Genomic DNA, 24,082 nt, shown 5'->3' with positions numbered 1-24,082 from the left:
GTGGTGTCGTAGGCACATTCCCACCACCAACGAGCTTTCAGCACGCTCCCGTTCATCTGCACTGGAGTGCGTTCATAGGTGAATAACATTAAATATACTGAGAGAAAATATTTAATAATTATAAGTTTTTTTTTTTTGTTTTTGTGAATTATTTTATTGTGAAATATTGTTTAAAAAAATACTTAGAATATAAGTGAAAATTTAAAATGGCAGAGAGTGGGGGACCTTCGGATATGGAGGTCTCTGACTCTAGTTCCCTCCTAACGGATAAAAAAAAGTCACTCAAACGTGTTCCAAATACGGAAGATACTTCTTCTGGGGACGAGTCAGCTAACCCTACCAAGCCTCCCTCCAAAAAACTAGCAATTATCCCATCTGCCCTTAACGATCCCACTCTACCTTCAACCTCGTCTTCTCCCTCTGTTCTTCCCGCTCCTTCTCAACCTTCGCCTTCCCCCCCTGTTATTCCCACTCCCCGTGTAAAGGTCTATCCAGAAGATGCGCCCGGAACTGGTTCCTGGGTTGTTTTCTTCAGGCCTAAGCCAAATGGAAAGGCGTTGAGAGTCATGCAGATCGCGAAAGATCTGGCAAGGTATACCTCCGTTTCGGAAATTTCGAAGGTTAGACCAAACAAATTGCGAGTTGTCGTGAATGATCGAAAAGACGCAAACAAGATTGTTGTCGATCAGCATTTTACAATTGAGTATCGGGTCTACATTCCCTCTCACATAGTCGAAATTGAGGGTGTGATAACCGAAACGGGCTTGACGTGCGAATACATTACGAGTGAAGGTACCGGCCGTTTTAAAAAACTGCCCTCGACGACTGTTAAGATCTTGGGTTGCCGCCAGCTCGGAACAGTCTCCCATGAAGGAGAAGAAAAGAAATTTACGCCGTCCAACTCGTTTCGAGTCACCTTCGCTGGTTCAGCTCTCCCTGACTTCGTGATGGTAGATAAATTGAGGTTAGCCGTGCGACTTTTTATTCCAAAGCCAATGACTTGTCTAAAGTGCAAGTCAGTTGGTCACACGGCTGCTTATTGTGCCAATAAAGAACGATGTGCCACTTGCGGAGAACAACATGAGGGGAAATCCTGCAGTGCGACTGAGCATAAGTGTCCATATTGCGGGGGATCCCCACACGTGCTCTCAGCTTGTGAAACATACAAGGCTCGCTGGGAGAAACAGAAGCGCTCTTTGAGGGAACGCTCTAAACGCACTTTCGCAGAAATTTTGAAGGGCGCTTCTCCACTGGCTCAAGAACAACAACCAATCAATACACACAATGTCTTCGCTACGTTGCCAGTTGACGAAATAGAAGCGGATACAGCTAACGGGGGCACGCCGTTTATTTCTCAAGGGAATCCCCGGCGCAAAAATGTGACCACTCCCAAAGTTCAAGGACAAGTCCCTCCGGTGATACCCCCTGTTAGCTTGCCCAAAAAATCGAGTGCAGCGGATAAGCAAAATCAGGTCCTTCCTGGCCTCCGTGGTAATAGTTCACCTTCGAACACATAGTTCACATAGTTCACAAAAAAAAATAAAAAAAAATTTATTTTTCATAATATTGCATGTATCACTGCTTTTTCAAGGAAAAATAAGTTAATTTCATATGTTTTTTTTTTCGTTTATCCCATTTGTTTATTCATTTAGGCTCATTAGCATTTTAGTTGTAACAGAGCCGGGTTTTAATCGTGTACATGCTACATGTTTTTATGGTTCCTATAAATTGTACATTGCGCAGTAGTAGCCATTTAGGGGTAAGAGTATTTTTTTCTGTTATTCCATTGCAAGACAAAATTACCCCTCTTGAGAATACCAAATGGCATAACCAAATTCATAACTTCGGAATGCATCAATTTACCTCTCATCCAGCCGCATGCTGCTCCTGCTAATGTCACTCCAGACGGACATCGATCGCGGCCGCTGGAAAAACTTGGACCCACGACGGGATCCAGTTCCACCGCCGTTCCTTCCTCCATTCCCATTTGCGGATCCCCCTCTCACGCTGCTGGTACCGCTGCCACCAACGGAGCCGGACATTCCGTCGTACGACTCTGGGGGGAAATTAACATTGCGTGACACTTTCCAACTACCAGTTGGTGAACTATTGGACGCTTCCTCAAACATACCCAAAGCACTGTAGCTAATTCGGAATTTACTCATGCTTCGATTCTTGCCACTACCGCACTTCCACTCAGGCACTGAGAGCGATCGTTTCACCCAAAACTTTCAGCCAATTTTACGAAACAATAATCAATTTGGAAATCACAGCTCACCGCACTGAAAGCTCTCCACAGAACACTATAACCACAGCTGGAACCGTGCAGCCACTGATCCGAAGCACCGATGAAAGCATGCCTCCCCTGCATAATCTAAGGATTGTCATTTGCACCTGATTTTTTTCACCGTTCGCTGCCAGGAGGGGGTGGTGGTTCGTAGACCACCCCACCCGATCGATGCCCACACTGGTGACACTCGGTTTACCTCTGTTCGTCATTTCCTCGCGCCGATGGATTCAAGTAACCTACATGCGTGAAGAAATCGTGGCAGTTAGCAAACATAAGTGATTCGTATGATTTTATGAGCTCCAGTCACGCAGGGCGCTGTCCCATACACATCCAACGGCCTGAAGTGAATCGATTATTGTGGAAAAAAAAAGTGCTGCCAGTATAAGTAAAAGACACTGTATCTATAATGATGCTCATATTACAACGTATCTCCGGACACCCGGAGAAAATTTGGTTGAGAGTTGCTTGATGAAAAATTAAGTTGGAGGATTATTCAAAAGCTGTAAAACTCAAAAAAAAAATCGAACAACCATTTCGATAGCTCCGCCGACGAATCACGAGTCACGTATGAAGGTCATTAACTATTATTGCGACAAGTTACGCACCAATGTGCAAAACAGTTGATTCGCAACTGGGGCAGCTTAAATCAACGCCCACGTCCATGTCCCTTCTGGTTGGCTAAACAATTTTCATACGCACCACACAACGCGTTATATTTGGTGGACACAAAAGCCCTGTCCAAATCTGACCGGAATGTATAAACAAGGCTTCATACCGCGGAGTGGCCGACGGGGAAACACACGAGAGTGCTTACATATCCAAATGCCAAAGCAAAATATAAATAAACCACGCGCCATTTGTACATCTGTTTCGGTCTGCTTCGGATGTTTCGGATTGCTGTTTCGGTAGCGCCACACCATTTGCTGGGAGCACCGTGGGAACGATGCAATCTATCCGGGGATAAACTTACGCTTTACACTTCATGAAAGGTCGTAAATTTTCGGATTCGGGTGTTTCGTTCATTTACTGGGGTCATTGCCGGATCTGCTCCACTGGTTAGTAGTGGGGTAGTGGTTCAAATACTTCAACGATGTGATTAATGGATGGTTTTTAATTGATTTTTCCACACCGATTGTGACGATAAAAGTGATTTGCACAACACGTTTAATTGATTTTTCCAACAGTGCTTCATAATCGCCTTAAGGCAATTTCGAAGGAAATTTGGAATTTCGCTCTGCATAACTCGTGTTACAATATGTATTCTGCGTATCATAATTACACCCCAGGCAAACTCACATATTTCTCGGTCGTTATAAGCAGCCCATAGTCAGTCCATAGCAGACTGAAATCTCGTCCTACATTAGGTCTCAACAATTCTCACCGCGACTCGTAATTGTAAATTACAGAACGGAGCTTCGACAGACAGACCGAGCATACAGTGATAGACATTCGTTTAGCCGCACTTGAAAAAAAAATTGAAACACTTACATAACAACTAGGAATGTTCTTTTTATCGGGATACTTATTTGCTGTAGTGATGCGCCATAATCACACACACAAGGCGGCATCGATGGATATAAACATTCAAACGTCGTTTTTCCCCAGACATACGTTTAGCCGCAGGGCATGAAAATCAAGTTTTCGCATAATCACCAAGCCTCTATCTGTGTTTTTTGAAAAAATACTTGGGAATGTTCAATTTACAAGATGAATATTAGATTTTCAACGTAAGAATTTGGTCATATTAGTGATTTACGTAGAATTTAAAGGAATTGCGAAATGTATTCTATTGACGGAAGAGGGGCGGAAAATAATAAAGATATCCAGTGAACAAAAGTTTTCTAATCGTTCGATCGTAACAAAAACTGGTCTATCTGAGAAAGTGGTACGGAATTTCTTTAAATAGTGCCAGAAATATGGTATATAACGACCAACAAATGGGAACACCAAAGTTACTTTGCGTCTGTTGGTACTGGCAGCTCTGCTGGTAACGATTCTGTAACGATTGAGGCGGGCTGTCATGGAAGTTGTCAAAGTGACAGTCCAAACGGTACGAAATAACGGAACAGCACATCATACAAGTTTCATTCGCATTCTAAAAGCCACAAGCACATGTAGTGAATTAAAAGAGTGAACTATATTAAAACTTATATTTCTAAAGTAAAACTATTGAGACTTACAGCTAGTAAAACTTAAGTCTATACTAAAGTTATATAGGCATAAAAGTTGTAAGTAGCACATTGATACGATGAAACTTAACCTAACGTAAAAATATACATACAGATTCCGCGTGTGAATGCCTATATTAAGGTTAGGATAGGGCGCTGTTCCATCCATGCAACCGATTTTTGTGAGTATAGCTCAAGAATTTATATGAATCAAAACTAATTTAATAAAATTATAGCAAAAGCTACATTACAACTAAACGGAATTTCGTAATTTGCTCGACGAAATCGAACAAAGGATCGCGCCTAACCTAACTACCGCAACATTCTTTTGAAAAATCGACCGCAGTTGACCTCGTCGATATGAATCAAACTCCAAAGAAAGTGATTCCAGAGAAGCCCTGCGACTATACATTGCAAGACGCACAAACGCTCGACGAGAATCGGACAGATTGCGTACAGTGCGACCGCCGGAACGGCGATGAAAGTATGGTGCAGTGTGATGGTTGTCAGTTATGGTGGCATTTCTCGTGTGCTGGCGTTTCCGGTTCGATCAAGGATCGATCATGGTCATGCACTAAATGCCATGTGGACTGCCGAGAGAGTATCGCATCTACGTCCCGAAGATCGCGAATGTCTAATAAATCAGCAAAAGTAAATTTACAGCTTGAGAAGCTGGAGAAGCTCCAAGCCATCGAAACCAAGTTCGTCGAAGAAAAATATAAATTGCTCGAGTCTCATCTGGAGCCTGAAGACGAACACGGTAGTGTCCTGAGCAAGCGTAGCCGGACTAGCAAGCAGAGTAGGCTTTCTCGTATCGCAACTTGGGTGAGTAAATGTGCAGAGCAGGAGGAGGAAGCAGAGGTTCCTACATCGAAGGACGCCACTCCAATGCCGCCAGTGCCTCCCACATACGTGAACGCCGTTGCAGTAAGCAGTCATATTCCGCACCAGCAGCAGCTACCGGTTAACGATATACATCAGAGTCCCTTGGAACGTCCATCGCTGCCTAAGCAACGTTCTGCGCCTCCCTCAATGATCTTCGTGCCGGAATTTGGAAAATCGGAAACAGATCCGAAACAGTATGAACAACCAACAAGACATGCTGTTTTCAACAGAATAGCAGAAACAGTTCCTCTGGCACAATCTACCCCAGGACCTGTGCAACTCATCGAGCAGCATCCCACCTTGGAAGCGACCAACGTTCCTGCGCTACTGATTAATTCACCTGATCCTGAACGTGTATCAACCGATTCGCCAGCAATAATGCCAGTATTCGTGAGAGCTCGTGAACCGGAGTCAGCATTGCCGCCCCCAACCACATTCGCATCAGCTCCTGCAGCCCTTGGACCCGAGTTGGCTCCTCCACCACCGGTTCCAGCGGTGAACCCGTTTATCACAACTGTACCACAAACTCACCTCGCATCTTTACCAAGAGAAGTATCTTTCCCTGTGCCACCAGGTAGGTCAGATAATAATCCGATGCAAACGAATATACCACCAAACATCAACGATGTGAACATTGAACATCTAATGAAACAATTCGGTAGTATTGCTTTGTCACCCTCGCAATCGCCATTGTTTAACATGAATTTAGCCACCTTTGCCCCTACCCCCTCGCAGTTAGCCGCCAGGCAAGTCATGCCGCGGGATTTACCCCTATTTTCTGGAAATCCAGCTGATTGGCCAGTTTTTATGAGTAGCTTTATAAACACAACATTAACTTGTGGGTTCTCAAGCGCTGAAAACATTTGCCGCCTTCAACGTAGCCTGAAGGGCGCCGCATACGAAGCTGTTCAAAGCCGTTTGCTCCTTCCTGAATCCGTCCCCCATATCATGGAGACGCTTCAGTTGCTTTACGGTCGGCCTGAACTACTAATATCAGCCCTCCTGGAAAAGGTGCGAGCAACGCCTCCGCCTAAAATGGAAAGATTCCAAACCATCATTGACTTTGGAATGTCTATTCAAACTCTATGCGATCATTTAGAAGTCGCCGGTCAAAGCACACATCTGTCAAACCCCTCTCTTCTCGCGGAACTCGTCGCCAAACTTCCCCCTCATCTTCAAATGGAGTGGGGTTCGTATCTTCAGGGATTCCCTGAAGTTAATCTTAAAACCTTTGGATATTTTATGTCGAGTGTAGTGAAAGCTGTGAGCAAAGTGACCGTATATGCCAACAGCAGTGTGAAATCAGGTGCAATCGTGAAGAATACTATGCACACAAAAGGAAATATGAACACGCATCAAGGTGATATGGAAGACAGTGCTAGTATCCCGTCGTTTACCAACCGAGAGGAGGCAAGGCCATGTCCAGCTTGTAAAGATACCGGTCATCGGATCCAGAACTGTTCAACCTTCACATCCCTTTCTGTCGCGGACCGTTGGAAGTATGTGCAATCCGGTGGACTGTGTCGAAACTGTTTGAACGCTCACGGCAGAAGAAGTTGTAGAAAACCGTCCAACTGCGGAATAAACGGATGTGAGTTCCGCCATCATCCACTTCTACATTCATCGCGTAGTAGTTCAGATGTAAAGGCCTTAGTAAATACTGCAGAAAATCATTCACATCGATTAGTGAAACAGACACTACTTTTCAGGATAATACCTGTCACATTACATGGACCCAAAGGAGCTGTGGACACCTTCGCGTTCTTAGACGATGGTTCATCCTTGACACTAATCGAAGATAGTTTAGCTAGGGAGCTTGGCGTAGATGGTGTAACGATGCCTCTATGCCTATTGTGGACTGCCAACGTAACCAGAGTGGAGAAAGAATCGCAGTTGATATCACTGGCCGTTTCTTCAACTGGAGGAAGGAAATTTACTTTGGAGGAGGTTCAAACGGTTAAAGAATTGTCGCTACCCACGCAGTCACTATCGTATGAATATCTCTCGAAGCAGTATACTCATCTTAAAGGAATACCTGTCATAAGCTATTCAAAAGCTGTTCCAAAACTTCTAATTGGAGTCAACAACTTGAACTTGATGGTTCCACTGAAAATTCGCGAAGGATCCAGACAAGAGCCAATCGCCACAAAAACGAGACTTGGTTGGTGTATCTACGGAGGCAGAGCAAGCAACGGTCAAAAATTATCTGTCAATTGCCATGCTTGCGGATGTGAGTCAGATCAAGCTCTTCATGACATCGTCAAGGAATTCGTTACCATGGATGAAGTCGGAGTTTTACCTGGGACTCCACTATTGTCGAAATCCGATGAACGTGCTCAACAATTGTTGCAGGATACTACAGTTCGAGTAGGCAGTCATTTTGAAACCGGCCTACTTTGGAAGTTCGACCATATAGAATTGCCGGATAGCTATAATATGGCTCTACGTCGACTTGAATGCTTGGAGAGAAGAATGCATCGTAATCCAGATCTGAAGCAGGTTTTACAACGACAATTGGAAGACTACCAATCCAAAGGCTACGCCCATCGAGCAACCGAAAAAGAACTGAACAGCGCAGACTTGCGACGGGTATGGTATTTGCCACTAGGAGCTGTAGTGAACCCTCGGAAGCCCACAAAGGTACGCATGATTTGGGATGCTAGAGCGGCCGTAAACGGAATTTCTCTCAATTCCGTTCTATTAAAGGGCCCAGATCAGCTGATATCACTTCCCGGTGTACTCGTACGCTTCCGCCAGTTCAACGTAGCCGTTTCGGCTGACATAAGAGAAATGTTCCATCAAATTCTCATACGGAAGGAAGATCGCAACTCTCAAAGATTTCTTTGGCGCAATAATCCCTCCGAGACTCCCGATGTGTTCCTCATGGATGTAGCGACCTTTGGCTCCACGTGCTCACCGGCATCAGCGCAATTCATCAAAAACAAGAACGCCGCAGAATTCAAAGAACTGTATCCGCGAGCTGTTGAAGGTATAGTGAAGAACCACTACGTGGACGACTCTCTGGAGAGCTACGAGTCCGTGGAAGACGCTATTAAAGTATCACGGGAAATGCGCCTCGTCCATGAGCAAGGTGGCTTCGAGCTGAGGAACTGGCTGTCCAATAACAACGCGGTTTTGGAAGGTTTGGGTGAAACAAACCTCGGGGAAGATAAATCGTTTGCGGCGGATAAACACAATGACCCCGAACGAGTTCTTGGTCTCCTGTGGTCAACACAAGAAGATACCTTCAGTTTCGCAACCGAGATGAAGCAGGAAATTGTTGACTTGCTCAACAGCAATGAAAGTCCTACGAAAAGACAGCTGCTAAGATGTTTGATGTCGCTTTTCGATCCGCTAGGTCTGCTAAGTCTGTTTGTAGTACACGGGAAGATCTTACTGCAAGAGGTGTGGAGATCTGGAACACATTGGGATGAAAAAGTGAAGAATGAGCTACACCAAAGGTGGAAAAAATGGATCAACCTGTTAGTCGACGTTCGTGACCTGAAAATACCTCGCTGCTACTTCCCAGGCGCAACTCATCAGCGCTACAGGGATCTACAACTCCACATATTCGTGGACGCCAGTGAATCTGCGTATTGTGCGGCGGCGTATTTCCGAACTCTGAACCCTGACGGATTACCGGAATGCATACTGGTTGCGGCGAAGACAAAGGTTACCCCCTTGAAGACCCAATCAGTACCACGGTTAGAGCTTTTGGCCGCAGTTCTTGGGGGTCGATTAGCACAGTTCATCAACGAAAACCACACACTATCCATCACCAGGAAAGTCCTGTGGAGTGACTCAGCTACCGTATTAGCCTGGCTACGGTCTGACCATCGTCGCTACAAACAATTTGTCGCCTGCAGAATCGGAGAATTGCTGACCATCTCCGATGTAACGAACTGGCGTTGGGTTCCCTCTAAGCAAAATCCGGCGGACCTTGCGACAAAGTGGGGAAATGGACCAGATCTGTCTGCAAACAGTGTTTGGTTCAAGGGCCCCTCGTTTCTACGGCTGGCAGAAACAGAATGGCCGAAAGAAAACCTGTCCAGCAAACAAACTGACGAAGAGTTACGTCCCTGTTATGCTCATAAAGCAAATCCGATTCCCGAACGCTTGGTCGAAATGGAACGTTTCTCTAAACTAACCAGAGCCATTCGTGCTGTAGCCTATGTATACCGATTCATAGGAAATTTGAAACAAAATATTGTTGGAAAAGAACGTTTAGCAGGTCCATTGACATCCGAAGAGCTCCAAAAAGCGGAAAACCTTTTAATCCGTGAGGCACAGTGGCAAAGATATCCGGATGAGATGATGGTGCTGATACGCAATAGGACAAAGCCGATCTACGAAAAAACAGGCGTAGGAAAAAACAGTTCTCTGTATCAACTTTGCCCCACTTTAGATGAGCAAGGTATTCTTCGAGTGGATGGCAGAATCGGAGCGGCACCAAATGTAGAGAAGGATACCAAATACCCCATAATTCTACCGAGCAATCATCCGCTGACATATTTGGTTTTAGATAACTATCATCGTAGATATCATCACGGTAACTCAGAAACAGTAGTGAACGAGGTTCGGCAGCATTATCATGTATCAGCACTCCGGTCGGCAGTCAGAAAAGTAGCGAAAGCATGCCAGTGGTGTCGAGTTCACAAGAGCCAACCGAATATTCCACGTATGGCACCGTTGCCTCTCGCAAGGATTGCGTCGTTTGTACGACCGTTTACGTATATTGGTTTGGATTTTTTTGGACCCCTGACGGTGAAGATTGGAAGGAGCAATGCAAAACGCTGGATAGCTCTGTTCACGTGTTTGACAATACGTGCAGTTCATGTTGAAGTGGCTCATAGCTTATCAACGGATTCCTGCATGAAATGTATTCGTCGGTTCATCTGTCGCCGAGGATCACCAGCCGAGATTTATTCGGATAACGGGACAAATTTTCAAGGCGCTGATAGACTACTTAAGGAACAAGTTGAGAAAATGGCTGTAACGTTCACAGGTACCGCTACCAAGTGGATATTCAATCCTCCTAGCACTCCCCACATGGGTGGTGCTTGGGAGAGGATGGTTCGTTCGATCAAAACGGCCGTGGAAACGGCGTACAACAATAATCGGAAGCTGGATGATGAGGCGTTGGAGACTTTCATGGTTGAGGCAGAAGCTATTGTGAACAGCCGTCCTCTAACATATCTACCACTTACATCAGAAGAGAATGAGGCGCTCACGCCGAACCATTTTCTTCTAGGCAACTCAAGCGGTGCACGGCAGCCGCCCATCGAAGCTACAAATTCGGCGGAAGCTATACGTTCATCATGGAACCAAATACAACACCAGCTCGACATATTCTGGAGAAGGTGGATTAAAGAGTACCTTCCGACGCTGACTAAGCGGCCGAAGTGGTGCGGCGAAGCAAAGGAAATAGCTGAAGGACAGTTGGTGTTGGTTGTAGGCGAAGGAAATCGTAATGAGTGGACGAAAGGTCGGGTCGTTCAAGTTATTAAAGGGGTAGACGGAAGAGCTCGGCAAGCTATCATACAAACTGCGAGGGGGCTCGTGCGTAGGTCGGTGGCTAGGTTGGCTGTACTGGAGGTTGATGTGGTTGGTAAAACTGGACCTGGTGGCCAGTGTTACGGGGGAGAGAGTGTTGGTACTGGCAGCTCTGCTGGTAACGATTCTGTAACGATTGAGGCGGGCTGTCATGGAAGTTGTCAAAGTGACAGTCCAAACGGTACGAAATAACGGAACAGCACATCATACAAGTTTCATTCGCATTCTAAAAGCCACAAGCACATGTAGTGAATTAAAAGAGTGAACTATATTAAAACTTATATTTCTAAAGTAAAACTATTGAGACTTACAGCTAGTAAAACTTAAGTCTATACTAAAGTTATATAGGCATAAAAGTTGTAAGTAGCACATTGATACGATGAAACTTAACCTAACGTAAAAATATACATACAGATTCCGCGTGTGAATGCCTATATTAAGGTTAGGATAGGGCGCTGTTCCATCCATGCAACCGATTTTTGTGAGTATAGCTCAAGAATTTATATGAATCAAAACTAATTTAATAAAATTATAGCAAAAGCTACATTACAACTAAACGGAATTTCGTAATTTGCTCGACGAAATCGAACAAAGGATCGCGCCTAACCTAACTACCGCAACAGCGTCTTAAAGGTCGAATAAGACACAAAGCAACCAGGAAACGATGTCCTGCTCATACATTAAGGCAAAATCGGTTGTTCCAGTGACGAAGAGGCATATTGCACGCATCTTGAATGAGTCACCAAACATCATGTGGTAGACCTCAAGGGAAGCCGAAACTGACCGCCACCCTTTAGCAGAACCATCTCATTTTCGCCCGGCAATACATGGAATGGAAACTAGAATGGAGAAATCTTGTATTTTCCGGCGAAAAAAGTACAATTAGTACAATTTGAGTCAACGGCATGTCGTGAGATCGAAGCGAAACTTTGGGGGCGGAAGTTTGACAGTGTGGGGAGCCGTTCCCTATCACAGCAAGCTTCCCATTTGTTTCATTTTCACCCGAATGAACTCCGAAAAGTATCTTCAATTACTGGAGGACGTGTTGATTGGCCATATTGAGAATAACACTACCGAGGATGTCGTTTTTTCAGCAGTATTATGCATAGATCCACGTTTCCAAGCAATCGAAGGCATGGTTTACCGAGAAGGATATTCCGCTTCTTGAATGACATGCTGGCAGTCGATTGTAATCCCATAGAGAACCTATGGAGAATCTTGGCCGAGATGGTCTATGCAAACGGATGACAATTTGACAACATTTCCAGTCTCAAGGCAGTAATTTAGGAAGGTTGGGCTATAATCAATATGGCAACACATTAAAAGCTGTCTGACTCTATGCCAAATCGAGTTTTCAAAGTGATCCTAAATGGAGGTGGACATACTAAATATTAGCTACCGATTGGACTCGAAATTTGCCGCACAAATTTTCTTTTATTGAAATTTTAGGATGCGACTAAATGAATGTTCACCCTGAATTTACTTGAATTACTTAGAAAACAAAAAGTGAATTTATACTTTTTTTTAGAATGAATTCGATGGAAATAAACAATAATCGTCTTTTATGAGCAAAACTGTACAAAGAGCTGACTTATTTTTAAAAATATTGAGAAAAAATAGGGTGCGGCTAAACGAATGTCTACCACTGTAGAGTGGGGCCGACAAACATTCGTAATGGGTTTCGCTGGGAGGCATTGTTTTTTTTCCGCTATTATCCCGAGACTCTCCACGCTCGGATGTTGTGTCACAGTAGGTCAAATGGCACATCATATGTGAAGGTTCCACAGCGCAAATCTTTGCCGGAATAGATGCGTAGCCCTGTCACATGGTGTCCCGCTTTGTGGGTCACGGCATGAGGATGACAGTGAAATATGAAGTAAATCAGCCGAACGACAAGCCCCGGGAAAGTTTTTACGATGTCTATCCGGGTTGAAAAATCTCGACAGAAAGGACAAATTTGCAGTTAACTAAGTTATCCTGTTTTTGTCACCACACATTCTGCTTTATTTTCAGATTCAGAAGTTCAACAAGTTTTGTTGATATAGGACAAGTGTGAAAGGTGCCTCCCTAAGAAAAAAAAAAAGAATTATTTTTATTATACTCTTCGAAATTAAGTTAACAACTACGTGTGTAAGTTGATTTGTTAAGTCCACATGTTCAAAATAATCATTCTGTACCTCAGATACCGTAGAAAAATGTGCTAGGAATAATTTGAAATAATTAAAACTTTGGATCACTCGAATCTCGATTCAATGCGGATCTCAGAACATCCTAAAGCATGTTGTATTAATCGAAATTCTTAATCGTAGGTACAACTTCTACTTGTTCATAAATTTTATTAAAACTTACACCTTTCATAATGAACATATTTTTTTCTCTCTACGAATTTACTTCGCAGACTCTTTATTATAATAAAAATAAATTTTGAACGCTTTACTTATTTACGTAAAACATCCACTAAAAACAGTATTGGAGCTCCAATGGAAGAACATAGCTACTATCTATACTGAAAAAAGCAAAGTTGCTCACAAATGTTCGGAGGAACAAAGAATTACCAATATTGATCTTACATTTTGGGTTTCGATAGTTACTAATTTTAAAATCAACTGTTGAATTTGTTATTTTTTTTTCTTGTTACTGTGAAACCATTTTTGGTAATTTTCAGAAAAGAGACCATGTATAAATGAAGGTGAGGAAATGGTATAGGTGATATATCACATAACGTTAGGTGGATTGTGTCACATTTACCCGAAACCCACTCACCCGAGAGACAGTTACCCGAAAAACATTCACCCGAATGTAACAAATATCCGGATGCGACAGCTACCCGAATGTAACATTTACCCGAATGCGAATGCGAGACCTACCCGATAGATGGATATATTCGAATAATACGCAAATTTTATTATTAGGAAGTATTTGTACAGTAAAACCTGTTTTTGTGCGGTTTTTTGTGTGATTTTGTTGTGCGATTTTTTTTTGTGCGGTGTATGAAAAGAAGCATATTTGACGAAGTTATCATACATTTAGTTTTTTTCGATGGTTTATATGCAATTCCATGCGAAGAAGGCATATTTGCGTCTCAATTATCCACTTCCTCTTCCTCTTCCTCTCATCAAATGCTCTACGTTTTTCTAAGTTTTTGCATGACATGATTTCTAACAGCAATACGTTTCGACATGCAACTAAAAGCATAAAACAGCCACGCGCAACCGAAAAGGCAAAGTGTCCCATCGCAAAGCAGAGAAACAAAAGGAAATTGAACGGTGAATGGCGTGGATTTGAGTTATTTTCTTGGGAGAAACTTTCTTTATGCGGTCCCTATCTGCTGCACAAAAAAAGTTTTTTTCAAAATGTGTACCGAACACGATTTTTTAAAGCTGGTGAAGTTTTGCACGATTTTTTTTATGCGACTTTTTTTGTGCGGTCCCTATCCCCCGCACAAAAAAGGTTTGCCTGTATATTTATTCTTGTACGTTCATTTCCATCCAAAAAGTTGGTATTTTTCGTGGGTAGTGTAATTTGAGAAATAGCGGCGTTAGATAAAATCCTTTTCAAAAAAATTAAAAGTGAAAGAATGCAGTTTTATAACATATTATGAAATTTATCTATTCATATGGATGACGCAGCCCATCGACAGATGACAAAACATGAGTATTTTTGATTCGAATGAAAGTTTGTATTCCGTTTGGGTTGAAGGAAATATGAGTTTTCCACAGCAATTGGGATTTTTTTGACTCAAGCGTAAGGGCTTGTATCGATTTTAGTAGAAGAAATCTTTGATAATTTTTATCTCAAAAACTATGAGCCGTACCGAAATAGTGTCTGAAAAAAATATACACTGAGAAAAAAAATTAGTACTCTTTTTTTTATTTACAAAAAAAAACTTTTATTTGCCATTTCCAAAATAAATATTTTTAAATTTTCTTTTAAATTCGAATTTTATCGAATCGAATTTTCATGAATTTTCGAAACTTCGAATTTTTGTATGTTAACAAAAATGTAAAACAAAAGAGCTCATTATAAATCTCCTTCTAATGCAGCCATTCTCGAAATATTTTGAAACATATTTATAATTTATTGTCTTTTTTATAGTAAATATTCCCTTTTAATATGTTTGTCGTGTTATACCGTCATGTTCATGTTTATGAATTTGCTTATAATTTCCAACAACTTTTCCAAATGCATCATCATGGTAAAAATATAAAAATATATGTTTAGGAGGTACTTTAAAAAACATTTGAAGACATGTGGGTTAATACAAAACGTAGCGATATTAAACAATCTTTTTCTTATCTTTGTACAAACTTTTAACATGTTACACATGTTGCGCCAACAGAACACAAACATTTACAAAAGAAAAAGAAAATTATCTACTATTTTTAATCAACACTTATTTTCCAAAACTAACAATTTTGTTGCACATAATTTAATGTTTCAACTATTTTTTTACGTTTCTATACTCATTATGATAACTTGTTGCATTGTCGTTAGAGTACAACTTCGCTGCTACTAGGTACAAAAGCTGCTGCTAGGTACAAAATAATGATATTTTTGGGATAACTCGAGAACTAATCAAGCAAATCGAGAAATACTCCTGCCCCTCCCTATGGGAAGGCTGCCATACCAATGAAACACAAACTTCTGCATAACTCAAGAACTAATCAAGCAAATAGAACCAAATTTGGGATGTAAGGGTTATTGAGTACGAGAAATGTTTCTATGATGGTATGATGATATGAGAACCACTATATCGGTTTCACATGGAATGGCTGTCTTGTGACATATATGAAAATGACAATATTGTAAGATACTCTTCTTTTCGCTTACTAGTCAACTAGTCATATAACGTTTTTGCAGTCGTAATCGAATGTTAATGTTGCCTAGCCAAACTGGCTCTTGTTGCCATCCGTTTTAATGTACCGCCAATTGCATCACAGGGTCCTTTGCCGTATGATGTTGCAAAAAAAAATGCTATTCTGTGTCAATGTCCTTTTTTCAATTTAAACTGACATAAGGTCGCAATTTTTTTCCTATTTTTATACAAGGATGCAGCACCATCCGACATGAATCTTATTCTTTTTACCTGCATTTGTAACCAATTTAGAAATAAATTCATTCACAGCTATTGTGTCATGACTCAAAACTTCAGATACGGTCACTATTTATATTTCGGGAATAGGAACAAAAACAAATAGTTAAGCTGCGAATATATTTTTATTGTTTTTCAAAGTACTCGCCACGTTGATCGATACACTTTTGCATGCGCTTAAACCAATTTTCAAAGCATTTATTCCAATCGACACGAGCCTTTTTTTATTGAGCGATTGTCAAATTATGTGGGATCCAACGTGAACATAGTTTTCGCACAACTAAGTGTTCATGTAAAATCGCATATATGCTGGTGGAACTAATGCTTAGGGATGCCTCAATCTCACAATAGGTTACATGACGATCTTGCTTAATCATTTCGTGCACAGCATCGATGTTTTCTGGCACTACAGTCGATTTTGGACGACCTTCACGAAACTCGTCGGACAGCGAACTACGACCACGATTGAATTCACTATACCTGCGATACACAGTGGTTTTTGATGGAGCTTCATCGCCAAAAGTAAAATTAAGTTGATTGACGCCCTCTTGTTGTGATAATCCACGTCGAAAGTCGTAAAAAATCATCGCACGAAAATGTTCACGATTCAGTTCCATTTTTTTGCCGAGACCAAACTTTCAACTAAATATAAAATAAACAAATAGCGTCCGTATGACAAAATGTTCTGAGTACGTATATCGTCAAAAATGTCAAACTTTACGATGGAACCGTCAGATGGACTCACATGACATCAGTGTTGCCAATTCCCGAAATATAAATAGTGACCCTCGTATAACTACAAAGCTTAAATTGGCCAGAGAACCTCCTTCATCACTATAATGAACAACGGATGGACGGATTGTTGCTTGATCACGAAAGTGATGACTTTGAACTTCATCTTGAAGCACAAATGAATAATTTTCGGCAAAATCGCAAATCACAACAACCTCATTTTCTGCAAATTAGCTTTTATATTGTTAAGAAATGTGGACTGTTGTGTTTTAATGTAATCATGAGTAAGTAATTTTTTCTGTTTTCTCGCAAAAATACGATACAATTCTTCCACTGGTTTTACACGAGTTTCTATGTCGCATCGATCAGTGGAAATCCATTATTCATAAGTGATTTCATTTAAATTGCCTTCCTGAAGCTCATCTAGGAACAATTTTTCAAACCCGTCCATTGTTGGGCATTTTTTACATTGCCATTGCATTACATTGAAGGTAACAGTAGTTTGATCTAATTGATATGTTACAAAGTATTTTTTCCATATGGTCGGTGTAGAGTCAGACCGGACCATGTGACATTTTTGCGATTTCGAGAAAAACGAGCTTGAATTTTGGTGCGACAAAGGGTTTTCATTGAGCGTTCAAACCAATTTCGATAAGCTTTTCCCGAAATACGCGTGATTTTCCAAATCTGATAAATGTAGAATGTAGCCTACAATATGTTTAACCTAATGCAATCAATAACTTGAAATTTTTAATTTAGTGACTTGGTCCTCTCTGACTTAACACCGACCATAGTTCTTTGCATTGAATGTTAAAGGAATAGTTTTTGAGACTATGAAGCATAAGGTTTATATTTACATGGGATGTACAAAAACAAACGTTATGAGTTCCTGAACTACTCATTAGTTCGATATAAAAGTTTTATTTTAGCATTGAAATCAGTTTAGAAAAATGTTAGGAAGTTGTGTCCAAGATACAGCCGCTTTGTTGACGTAGAGCTACGCTGTTATTTTATATAAGTCGCTTGTTAATAACTTCGGATATTATTTTATAATGCTGTGAAATTTTAGAAATAACTGTTTAGTAGAATCGTTTAACGCCCTGAATTTTTTTATTGTAGAATCAGTTGACGATAATTGATTCATGATTCATTCTCACCCTCGCAGAACATTACACTAATTGATCGCATTGACAATTTACCTCGAACGCTATTCCGGTGGCCTTTTTCGCAATTGACATAAACTCAATTACAGTTGATTGTATACACCATTATTCCACATCTCATAATTACATCAATATAAATTTGGCACCGCATGGAAACAATTATAATGACAATACTTGCAAGTACAAATATCATGATACATGTTATTTAGTATTTCTCAGTGGAATCGCACCTCTAGACATCATTCGTACAATGTAAACCAAGCGCCAAACAAACGTTCGTCATAGCATGCATACAGAGCCCTACATCGGTGGCTTGAAGTTACTAGGCATGTAAACACTACTCATCACTTTGCGCTAATCTCAAAATAAACGCTTCTGTTAAAATTACTGGCCTCGAAAAAAGTTGCATTACTTTTCCATGCTCAAGATAAGCGCAGCTGTCATCCTTAGTGGAGAAAGTTTTGCTACTGGCAAGCGAAACCAAGTCACATACAAATTTCCAGAACGACATTTACTTTCTTGGTGACTAAATAAATGAAATAAACTTTTTCAAGATTGGAACAGATACAATGAAGACAGTTTTGCGACTATCACGCGAACCCAAATAACATACTGTAACATTCCAGCACGACATTCACGATGGTCTAGCTTGGTATTCCCCAAATAACACAACCTTAACGCCTGCTTCGCCATACCGTCACTTCAATTCATTAAATGTAATGTCAAAGGCACCAACGAAGCCTTGACGGAAAACAAACAATGTTAACTGCTTGGAAAAAGACTGAATATTTACCTCAACAGAGATGCATTACTAATACCCTAACGCAAATATTTCTCTCCCGCACTATTTTTACGTGCGGGTTATGAAACACGCACGTACGCACATGCATATCCATATTTCGTTGGCTTGAAGCAACTAAATATACACACACTTATCTCCGTTTTGCGCTCTTTTCAACAGAAGCCCTTTCTGTTAATATTGCCGGTCTAGATTAACTTAGCTGCCATCCTTGGTGGAGAGAGTTTTACTACCGCCATGTGAAACTGAATCACAGACCAAATTCCGGAGCATTTATTTTCTTGGTGAGTCGACGATAGCCTAGCTTGATGATTACTTACACAATTGTGTAGCTCAGAGCCTTAATGTAATGGCGTCAGTTTGATGCAATGATTGCAATGCCAGAAACATCAGCGAATGAATAACTTGGTCGCGTCCACAGCTCAACCCGAAACGACGGCATGTGATGACGCAAAACAAGAAAGAACAAGCGATGTTCATTGCTTTGAAAACAGAACGAGACTGAATGTTTGCCTCAGTGAGATCCACTTTTTATACCCTAGGCAAATATTTCCCTTCGTTCTTCTTCCTTTCCTTTGTTCAAGGAGACTTTAAATTTTACGATTTCTCCTTCGTTGGTCGTCGATAAGTTGCCCGTTATTGACAGCTCTGTTTGGGAAAGCACACAAATCAGCAGAACAAATGTATGGGAAAATGGAAACGCTTATAGTTTTCATGAATTTTAACCAATTACACCCCGGGGGTTTGTGATGTTTATAATATCAAACAAATCTTAGGGAATTTCCGATTCATTTGGTATGTAAATCGCCAAAATCCGTTCGCGGCAAAAATAGTTATTAACGTTAACTTTATTTCATAAAAACGTGACCTGTTTTCTGATTTGGCACCCTTAATGAAAGACGTAGTTCTACGTCAAAAACATGCGGGTGCAGAAGTACCTCCAGCTTGCATGAATCAACAACTTCAACTTTCTATATAGAGGCTTTAAACCTGAAAGTTCATTCGCCTCTAGTGTCTGTACGATTTCCCCAGGTTCCTAAGTTTAGGAGACCGTGTTAAGGAAACATATTCTAGTTTGCACAAAGGCAAGCATTTACAGAAATACTCGCAGTTTACATTTATTTGCAAAGCCGATTTCTCCAGACATCTTGGTTTTGAAGTCTGTGTTAGGCAAACACATTTCAGTCAGAACAAAAATGCCCCCGATTTGTATGAATTTGGAATGCCAATTTCCTCAGACACCTTGGTTTTGATGTCTGTGTTGTGGAAACACAATTCAGTCGAAACAAAAATACCCCCGACCTGCATGAGTTTGCAACGTCAATTTCCCTACGCTCCATGGATTTGAAGTCTGTGTTAGGGAAACACGTTTCAGTCGGAACAAAAATACCCCCGACTTTCATGTATTTGCAATGCCGATATCTCCAAGGCTGATTGGTTTTGATGACTGTGTTAGGGAAACCGTAAATCGGGCCAATCAAAACGAGGCAGTTAGGGTGTTCAGATAACGCTTAACATTTTACAGTTTTTCAATTGTTTATCTGATGAAAAATAACATTTTATTAATTGCGATAGAAGCGTAGAAATATTCCCTATCAATTGATGCAAACATCTTTCTGATCCAGTAAGACATGTTCGAGTTATAAGCATTCGGAATCTTTCATTTTTTCCTGCATGTTCTGTGTTTAGGTTTTCATTTTACCCCCCATATACTCCGGTTAGACGTAGTCCCACGTCAAAATAAAAAAAAACAACAAATTGATTTAATTAAAGATAACGGGTGTTAAATAAAAAATTAGAATTTTTTCAATACCTTTCAGTAACTCAAATAAAGAGCGTAACATTTTCTTTCTCCAAGAAAATTGCTCTTTGGGCTCCCTAGAAACAGTAGGCCTGTTTAGTTTTGCTAGTTTGAATTTAGTCAAAGCAAAGATGGCGTCGAAACAGCACGTGCTCCGCGAACGCATTGTACGGTTCTACGAAACGCATTTCCAGCAAGGAAAAAAGTTCACGGTGGCACATTTTAAGGAATAAAATGTCAGTACGGTATATCGTATCCTGGGTTCCCTGAACGTAGAGCGGAAGGTCGGAAGTGGTCGTCCGGTGACGATAATGACGAAGCAGAGGAAGACATCGTTAAAGAAGCTGTTTGACAACAAGGACGCAACCAGCCTGCGTGACGCCGGTCGGAAAAATGGCTGCTCCCGCGTATTGATCCATCGGACCCTCAAGATGGAAGGAGTCATCTGCAGGACGAAGACGACGTCACCGGAGTACACGGAGGAGCAGATTGAGACGGTTAAATCACAGTGTCGGTGGATGACCAAAAAATACCACGGGACGTCTTTCGTTCTGGACGACGGAAGCTATTTTCCGCTGTCCAAAACGCATATTACAGGAAATGATAATTACTACTCCAGCGACAAGTCATCCACACCGCCTGAAGTGAAAGACATATTCAAGCACAAGTTTGAAAAAAAGGTTAATTTGTACATCGCCATTCCCGACCGGGGCATTTCAAAGCCTTGGTTTAAGCCGAGTGGTCTGGCAATCAACCAACAAATCTATCGAGAAGAGTGCCTCGATAAAATCCTGCTGCCGTTCCTGAACGAGCATCACGCGGATGGGAAGTGCGTCTTCCCATTACGCCAAGAAGATGCTGGCGTATCTTGAGGAGAAAAAGATACCGTTCGTGCCGAAAGATCGTAACCCAACAAACTTGCCCCAGTGCCGCCCAATAAAGGATTTCTTTGGCTCACTCAGTGCCCTAGTGTATAAAAACAATTGGAGGGCCAAGGACACGAAGCAACTGACTACAAGAATCCGGAATTGTATCCGGAAAATGGACGTGCCATACAACCTTCTTGTGAGAGCATCGCGACAAAGTTGCGTCGAACAGCAGACCACGGCTCTTACTCAAACATTCACTGACATTTTTTTGAAGAAAATACATTATGTTATTAATAAAAAATACTGAAATCGATGAAAAAAAAATATTTTTTTATGTGTGATTGAAAAAATTCTCATTTTTTATTTAACACCCTTTATAAGTTCAAAAAATTGCCATGTTAAACGACTGACCAACCCTCAGTCATGTCTGCTACAACGCCGATACGGTCCCGACAAGGCCCTGGCAGTCAGGTAATCCACCTGAGCACAAGTTCAATCGCCAGCCTTGTTTTGGATTGACTATGAATATCCTCATCCGAAGAAATCAAGAAAATTCAAATTCGTTCAAATTTTTGTAGACTACTTTTTCAATCCAATAAAAATAGTCCATCGTCAAGATCATGACAGACATAATAGAAATAAATACAAATTCGAGTAATCCAGAAATTTGTGTTTCATTTGTATGGCAAAGACCCCCACCCCCCCACAGAAAGGGGGGGTGAAGTGTCCAACCACCATAGAAACATTTATTGCACCCTAAAACCTCCACATGCCAAATTTCGTTTCATTTACTTGATTAATTCTCGGGTAATGCAGAAATTTATGTTTCATTTGAATGGAAAACTTTGTTTTCTTCATTTGATATAATAATATCATATAAAAATTTCATCAGAAGATAATTTGATATCATAATGATGAGTTTAGTGGGAAACTAATCTCGTATCCAGATTTCGATACCGTACCGTTGTCATTGCAGATACGTTTCATTCCGTTTCCACCGTGAAGTGTATTCGTAGTGTATTCGAGAATCAGGCCCTATGTTTTATTTGAAAAAAATACTACTAATATTTCACTCGTAACATTTTTGTGTGCAAATTCTCGCCATTGACATGTTCTGCAAACTTTTTTTCCATTTAAATACACGTCAAGAACATGTCAAACGTGTGAATTTACAAACAGAAATGTTACGAGTGAATTTTTTTTTACAGGAGTCCTCATATCGAAACGACATATATTCCAGAAATTATAAAAGATAGAAGGTTGACGTCTTCGACAAAAGTCAATGTTTTAATGAGATCTGAAAAAAAATTCGAATAAACTATATCGGTATCTTGACTTTAAACAAAATTAGAATTAGTTGTAATCATTCCAAAAGAAACATAAAAAAGTGGTTGTTAGAAAATCTTTTTCCTTGATTAGGTGCTTATCGGTTCAATGTATGGACGACTTGCTGGTGGTAGGTTTTTGAGAATGTCTGTGAAATACGTTTTTGAGAATGAATTTTAATTCTTAATTTTTTGTAATTGACATAAACTACATTGTCAAAAATGGTATGGCAGTCGGAATGTCAGCCTTAAATCAATTTCTATTTAATTAAAGTACCCACGGTTTATTTGTATTAAACTAATAAAGATTTATATTGAATTGAATTCCTTGAATTTCCCAAAAACAATAATTGAGGGGCTCAGAATGCAAGGGGTGTAAGTGACTTGATCGTTTTCGCTTCATCAACTTTTAATTTAGTTAATTACTCAACTGCATAAACTTTCTATTTTTAATTTTGCTATAGAATCCGATAGATGAGGTTCTGACCTATTTTCCACGTTGGTAAATACAGCTGGGAATGTATTTGCAGCTAAGTTATGACCCAAAGAGAGAGTCGACGTAGAGAAATCGATCAAATCACTTACACCCCTTTCTTTCCAAGCCCCTCAATTTTGATCATACTTTTCCTAAACTCCCTTTTTACTGAATATATCTAAATTCGGGATCTCAATCGAATAATTTTGAAGTCCATATCTGAAATGAAACAGAAGTATGTTAATCATTAAATGTTCAAACAAAGGGCCCCGAACCCTTTCCTTTTCATTTTTCCTGTTTATTAATTCTTGGTTCTTTTGGCATTATCAATTCCGGAATAATATATTTCAATACTATGCTCTATACAACATGATAGAAAATCAAGATGCCCCCTTGAATGACGCAATGACATGATTAATAGTCATGAAAAATCATTGTTTGCACCCACTGTCCCGAATCGTTTTCGCTTGTGTTACAACGATTTTTGCGATGTCCCATGCCACGAATTCCAGTAGAACCGCTTACAATACTGACGGAAGTCAGCTCCCTACCAGTTGAATACCGATAGCCACAGGCTGATGAATTGGTTCCGAACTAGAACAAACTGTGCAGAAACCCTCTATCCCACCAAAGAAAACAAGGAAAAGTAAACAGCCATTTCAGCATCCAACTATCCTCCCAGCCCGCGTCCTCAAGCTCATGAATCGACTCCGATTCAGAGACACGACACGCTATGAATTATTCATTCGAAAGGCCCACAAAAAACATTTGCTGAACGCGGGCAAGACTCTGTCCAAGCGCCTTGACAAATCATTTTGGGTGTCATCTTCAGGAAGTGGGGAATTCTGGGATCTGGCATTAAAGCTCTGCCGGAAATACGAGTATAGGATTCATTGGAAAAGTTACGAAAAGGGTGAAAAAACGGTAAAA

The 24,082-nt window shown here is 40.8% G+C and overlaps 3 protein-coding genes across 22 annotated transcripts in view; 2 read left to right on the top strand and 1 right to left on the bottom strand.

Moving 5' to 3' along the window:
- LOC129769127 (potassium channel subfamily T member 2) overlaps nucleotides 1–24,082 on the bottom strand; it is a 569,383-nt gene that overhangs the window by 483,587 nt on the left and 61,714 nt on the right. For 19 of the 20 annotated variants that reach the window (XR_008741821.1, XM_055771198.1, XM_055771174.1 and 16 more), the window contains one exon: nucleotides 1,864–2,526. Coding sequence is in view for 19 of the 20 variants with exons in the window: in XM_055771198.1 (XP_055627173.1) it covers nucleotides 1,864–2,165 (302 nt within the window). In the remaining variant the exon portion in view is untranslated. The remainder of the gene's footprint in view (nucleotides 1–1,863; nucleotides 2,527–24,082) is intronic. The other variant, XM_055771186.1, reaches the window with a different exon arrangement.
- LOC129767030 (uncharacterized) lies at nucleotides 4,316–10,196 on the top strand. The gene is made up of 4 exons (XM_055767638.1): nucleotides 4,316–4,518; nucleotides 4,574–4,640; nucleotides 4,695–10,154; nucleotides 10,187–10,196. Exons 3-4 carry the CDS (start codon nucleotides 4,819–4,821, stop codon nucleotides 10,194–10,196), a joined length of 5,346 nt encoding a protein of 1,781 aa, XP_055623613.1. The 5' UTR covers nucleotides 4,316–4,518; nucleotides 4,574–4,640; nucleotides 4,695–4,818.
- Nucleotides 10,160–11,516, top strand: LOC129769130 (uncharacterized). The gene is made up of 3 exons (XM_055771203.1): nucleotides 10,160–11,255; nucleotides 11,311–11,377; nucleotides 11,432–11,516. The coding sequence occupies exon 1, from the start codon at nucleotides 10,216–10,218 to the stop codon at nucleotides 11,086–11,088; it is 873 nt and encodes a 290-aa protein (XP_055627178.1). The 5' UTR covers nucleotides 10,160–10,215; the 3' UTR covers nucleotides 11,089–11,255; nucleotides 11,311–11,377; nucleotides 11,432–11,516.

This window comes from Toxorhynchites rutilus, chromosome 2, assembly GCF_029784135.1.
Source record: "Toxorhynchites rutilus septentrionalis strain SRP chromosome 2, ASM2978413v1, whole genome shotgun sequence".
In the NCBI taxonomy this organism is placed as follows: Eukaryota; Metazoa; Arthropoda; class Insecta; order Diptera; family Culicidae; genus Toxorhynchites; species Toxorhynchites rutilus.
The sequence above is the reverse complement of the archived record's forward strand: the minus strand, read 5'-3'. Positions and strand labels throughout refer to the sequence as shown.

Coding starts and splice junctions, on each gene's coding strand:
- LOC129767030 (XM_055767638.1), top strand. CDS start 4,819: ATGAATCAAACTCCAAAGAAAGTGATTCCAGAGAAGCCCTGCGACTAT.
- LOC129769130 (XM_055771203.1), top strand. CDS start 10,216: ATGAAATGTATTCGTCGGTTCATCTGTCGCCGAGGATCACCAGCCGAG.